The sequence below is a fragment of the Amphimedon queenslandica genome, unplaced genomic scaffold (genome assembly GCF_000090795.2).
Source record: "Amphimedon queenslandica unplaced genomic scaffold, v1.1 AMPQUscaffold_11808, whole genome shotgun sequence".
Lineage (NCBI taxonomy): Eukaryota > Metazoa > Porifera > Demospongiae > Haplosclerida > Niphatidae > Amphimedon > Amphimedon queenslandica.
In genome coordinates, this window is record NW_003547952.1 from 4,658 (window position 1) to 10,084 (window position 5,427).

The following is a 5,427-nucleotide window of genomic DNA, read 5'->3' on the forward strand; positions in this document are numbered from 1 at the left end:
TTTTAAAAATTTTGAAAAAAGCACGAAATCGACAAAAATATATTGGGCCACAAAAATTTTCCGCTGCATGGTATTTTCTTTTATAATTACTTATGTTTCACAGATAATTTGGAATGTCTGAGTGATGTCCAGGTAGCAGAGAAGAAGCTGTTCTTAATTCAAGGAGACAAACCTCAACTGATGAATTGGGAGAAATATGGTCTAAGGATTGGAGTACAAGAAGGAAGCCTATTGTCCTCTGAGACAGTAGAAGCAGCAGTGGTTGCTCTTGTAGGAGGACAGTTCGAGTTTCCTCCTAATACTGTCCTAGTGAGTGCTGTGTATGCAGTATCACTCTCAAAGCCTCTCCTCAAACGACTCAAGTTAGAGATACAGCACTGCATTGATTTAACAGGACGACCAGATCTTGCACAATACTTAAAGTTTGCTATAGCTCCCATGAGCACACCCAGTCTTCCTTACCTGTTCAAGTTTGTAGAAGGAGGAGAGTTTAGCTCTAATGGTGGGTATGGATTCATTGAACGGAAAGATTTTTGTCTTGTATCTATTTGTGGCTGTGATGGAGGAGGAGGAGGAGGTAGTACCAATTCTTCATCAGGAGTTTCACCTAATTTAGCTGGTTAGTAATTATGCTTAATTACTTATATTCATTTGTTATTCAACTGAACTGTCATATAGATCCTTTATCAGAACCTGGGCCCAGTATGAGGACAAGGAACTCATTATCATCTAGCTCTGGGGGTAAATTTTAATATGCCATAGCATGGAATTTGTGTAGCACGTAATATCAGTAAATTTACAGCCATGTCATTGAGCATGCTCAGCATAAAATTGCCAATTGCTGGAATAAATTTTGCCAATTTTTTTCACTTTATATGTCTACATGTAGCAATGCATAAATTGCTAAGTGATGAATAATACTGTATTTAATATGTAGGTAATGATGCTTCGCCTCAGGATCCAGTGTCTCAACAGCAAGCAGAATCAGCTAGTACTGGAAGTATACCTAAAGAAATATTAAAAGCTACAACATATGCTGGACTGGTTTATTATGAAGAGAAAGGTGTAGAGGATCAGGTGATATTCACTGCAGCTAAAAATTTGGATGCTCTTCTTGAGGTAAATCTACTTTCAGTTCTGTTAATATTATAGATTTTGTGTCTAGTTTATTAAGAAAGAACATTCACTAGCTGAAAAAGGACCTCATAAATACTTTCGCATTGCATCTCCTAGTGGTTACATTGAATTAAAGTTTGGTACTCGACAGAAGAAGTCTTTTAAAGGATGGACTATTGAACCTCACATAGAACCTTGCAGAGTAAAACAGTTAAAATTAATTTTATCCTTAAGTTAATTTTCACACTGTAGTTGCATCAAAGAGACATACACAAGTTTGGTGACAAAGATTATTCTCTTCCTCCATCTTGTCTCATATCAATCTATTCATCACCTGATGCTGTTCCTACATTACACTACTCTGTACCAGTAGAGGGTGTGGCTGATCTTCTAACATTATATATTCACAGATCACGAAGAACAGCTTATCCTAATGCAGGTACAATGTCAAATTAATTATATTAGAAAGAATGTAAAACACTGAGGGGCTCCACCTTCTTGCCACACCTCCTAGTCACGCCTCCAAACATACGCCTACATGCATACAAAATTTCTCATAAGGGCTTCGCCCAATAACTAAACGAATGTAAAACATTGAAGGGGCGAGCACGAGCATACACTGACTTGCATGCATGGCCCATTGGAAGACAATTTTATAGTTTGCTCTCTTACCTTTATTATTGGACTCGTCACACTTGCATAGGCGGGTACTAGGCAGTTGGGTTGTCATTCTGTCCACACAGTTTAATTGATTTGTAAAAAAATTATCTTTTTGTCTGAGCAGTCCAGAGCTCTATTTCTTCTTCTAGTAACAGATAAAGTTGCTTTCTTTCATCTAGTTATGCTCTTGTAGCATTCCGTGGTACCAAAGGCTGTGAACTGCTAAACCAAGGGACCTCTCTCCAGGTGAGAGCTCGTGTTTCACTCTACAGGGCCGAGATTTGCTTCAGAGGTAGAAAATTCCATCTAACGAAAAACAAAAAGAACGATTTTGTCCTAACTTCGTTGTTTGTGAGTTACAGTTGCTCAAAGTTTGTGATTTAGCCTCTTTGAGAATTTTTCAGGTATAGCACTGGGGAAAGCAGGAGCAACCAAACTCTCTCAGTCTCTTTTAAATATCTAGAAAAATTTTCTGTGCCAACTCTTTTTTGGAATAGAGCTTCAGATGCTAAAATAAATTTCAGCTTTTCTTCTTTCTCCTACCCATGTGCCATGATTTAGTTAGTAGTGATGGGCGATTCCGAGTCCGGAGTATTCGATTCTTCGATTCCGAATGGAATCGTACTCGTATCGAAAGAGAAGTAGGAATCGTTTGAAACGAGTCCGAATCAAACCACACCCAGCCACACCCTTTAATATTAATAATAGTTAATTAACCAGTAGTTATTACATCAATTATTCATCATTATTGCATTTTTATTGCTGTAATTGAAACCACGTGGCTTTGCGCATGCGCAGGTGTAATACTCGGAATCGGTATTCGATTCCATCGATTCCAGTCTTAAAAGTATTCAGAATCGGAATCGAATGCAAATTTCTGGAATCGCCCATCACTATTAGTTAGTTGTTGACCACACCCATAGCTTATTTTAATTATTTAGCTATGCAGTCAATAATAATAATTTTTTTCAAATTGCTTAAAATATCACAGTACAAGTAATACATATCACTCAGGTGAATTCCAGCAGGCGAGTCCATTGCACCATAGTGCTTCATTAGCAAAGAATCTCAGCTGCAATTTAAACATAATTTAACTGTATAGCTAAGCACAGTACTGCTATAGATTTATATCTGCTTTCTTAACTTCTTTTTGCTGGAGAAGTGCCTGGACAACAGATCAGTCTTATTTGCTGCAAGTAAGCTTCAGTAAGATTTGCTCGAGCTGGTTTCTTGATAGTCGCCATTTTGTTTCATTGCAACCACACCCACACCAATGAAAATATTTCATCAGAATGCTACCACATTAGATCATTGATTTTAAATAGATAGTAGTGCACACATGGGGTGTGACCAGAATAGGCGTGACTGGAGATGTACATACATACATACATACATACATACATACATACAGAGGGAGGGAGACTTTGCCTGAGTGGGCTCACTCATGCTCGCCCCAATAATAGTAAATATAAATTATGTCTACATGTATTATTATATATTATAGTTGCTCCTAATGGTAATGGCAATGATGAAACTATTCCAGCACCAACTAAAAGAGGAAGAGAAGGAGGTATATGTACACAACATGTTATGACTAGCTATTGACTTATCAGTTATAGGTTTTGATATTAAAACAGCTAAAAAAAAGATCAAACAAGTTATGATTGAGAATCACTCTGATTTTGCTGGGCTTCTCCAGTTTTCTCTGGAAGATGTTGCTAACAAACTGTTTGAGGTTCATATGATTCCTCCTAAAGTTCAACAGTTGCCAACTTATGATGCCATATCCACCTGTTTTGTATCTATGATGAGTTTATTAGACTCTAAGTCAGATTTAGAGGAACATTGCATGATGTTTCTAGAGGCTCTGTCTAGTGTTGGGGGACCAATAGAACGCGTTGCTAAACGCTTGCAAGAAAAATGGACAGCAGCTCTGGAGGGTGCACTTCAGTTTGAACAGCCTGGGAAAAGAGTTAGAACTAATAATGATGCACTTAATGGTTTTAATTATTAGAATTTTTAGTTGATGCTATGTTCTATTTTGTTCTTGTCTTTTTCTCTAATTGTTTTCAGTATTCATTCTTCATTGTAACTGCATGTCCTTACTAAATTACAGTCCCCTGAGATAGGTATTTATGTTCATTCTGTGCTAGCCAGGCGGTTGCAATAACTTGAGACGGGTTAGTGTAGTTTAGCTGGGACAACTGCAGAGGCAATCAAGCAATTCAGGCTTTGCATTAATCATTGTTTGGGTGGGGCTCATGCTAGGGTATATGCAATTCATTAACTCGTCTCAGGGTGTGGCTCAATCTGCAAAAATGACCTCTCTGTAAGTTGTAACTGGCTACAATAATTATTTTTCAACCCTTTTAGAACTCCATTGCATCAACTGAAAGCTTCTGAACCAGTTTCTCCTAATTCTGATGATAAGAATGATGACTCAGAGGTATTCTATGAGACCAGTCAGGAACAATCAATCAGCGAGCCACATAAAACCGAGCCAGTAAATGGTTTTGAACAGTACAACTATCAGAAAAAGAGTGATTTCCAAGATACAATTGAGGATATTGCATTAGCTCTTATTGCTCCTACTTCACCTCCTGGTAAGTAGACAGGCATTCTGCATGACTCTATAATTAGCTGATAGGCTTGTCTGTGAAAGATCTAATCCTCAGTGAAGAAGTTCCTCTCACAACTTGTCTTGTGGTAGCAACAGGTCTTCCAAATTCAGGAAAGACAACTGCTCTGGAATCAACATTTAGAGGAAATATTTGTTTGAAAAAAGGTGCCAAATATCCACTTGAACATTATCTCAAAAGAAAAAGAAATGAGAAATGTCTCTCGGTCTATGAATTGTGTGTACTTGGTGGTGCACCTCGGGATCAGTTTCAGTGGTCCTTTGCTACCAATCGCTGTGGAGCTGTTTTTGCAATTCTTCATGTTCTTGCACGCAGGCATTTTATAAGTGAGCAACAGGCTTATGTCGACCTTAAGACTTTGTTTGATGAGCATGTTCATTGGTTGGTGGAGAAAGTTACTTCTCAGATGAAGTCCATGGAGCCAGAAAAGCTGCAAATAATTCAAGATGGCCTCTCACTTATTAATGTATTGGATGTTGGTGTCAATAAAGGTCTTTATGAATTCCTGCAGACAATGATGTCTTCTTGTCGCAGACACATTCGTCTTGCTTTCTTCTCACTGGATAGAGATGCACCTAATCTTCATGAACCACCTGATCTTCCTCATAATCGCTATGGGGAAAGGGGAGATGATGTAGTTATGATGAAGCAAGGGCCACGATTTGGTTATCTTCTCCATTTTGCTACCTTAGGTTACAAGAAAGATCGACAAAATAACACTACTGTTATGATGGCTACTTCAACTAAAACCACACCAAATCCACAACAGTTACTTAGGAAAGCAAGGGAAGTGATTGAGCCATATGCCAAAAGTCAAGGTGTTCATCAGTACCTTAAATCTTGGGAGATTGTAAATGCTGATGATGAAGATAAAATTAAAAATATTGGAAGAAAAATTCAAGATCTTATAAAACGCAAATATTATTCTAAAGTGAACATACCTCTTTGTTGGATAATTTTACGAAGTCTTGTGACATCTTTGGAGAAGGAAAACTCAAAAGCAATTATTATG

At 37.8% G+C, this 5,427-nt stretch overlaps 1 protein-coding gene and 1 long non-coding RNA gene across 2 annotated transcripts; both read left to right on the forward strand.

The window, feature by feature from the left end:
• The first annotated feature begins 277 nt into the window (after window positions 1–277).
• LOC109588859 (uncharacterized) lies at window positions 278–1,677 on the forward strand. Its single transcript, XM_020004965.1, has 5 exons — window positions 278–619; window positions 679–741; window positions 938–1,119; window positions 1,166–1,318; window positions 1,369–1,677. Exons 1-5 carry the CDS (start codon window positions 439–441, stop codon window positions 1,570–1,572), a joined length of 783 nt encoding a protein of 260 aa, XP_019860524.1. The 5' UTR covers window positions 278–438; the 3' UTR covers window positions 1,573–1,677.
• A 1,572-nt stretch (window positions 1,678–3,249) lies between these two features.
• LOC109588860 (uncharacterized) lies at window positions 3,250–3,868 on the forward strand. The gene is made up of 2 exons (XR_002188404.1): window positions 3,250–3,346; window positions 3,396–3,868. It is a non-coding gene; the product is annotated as an uncharacterized LOC109588860 (long non-coding RNA).
• The last annotated feature ends 1,559 nt before the right edge of the window (window positions 3,869–5,427 follow it).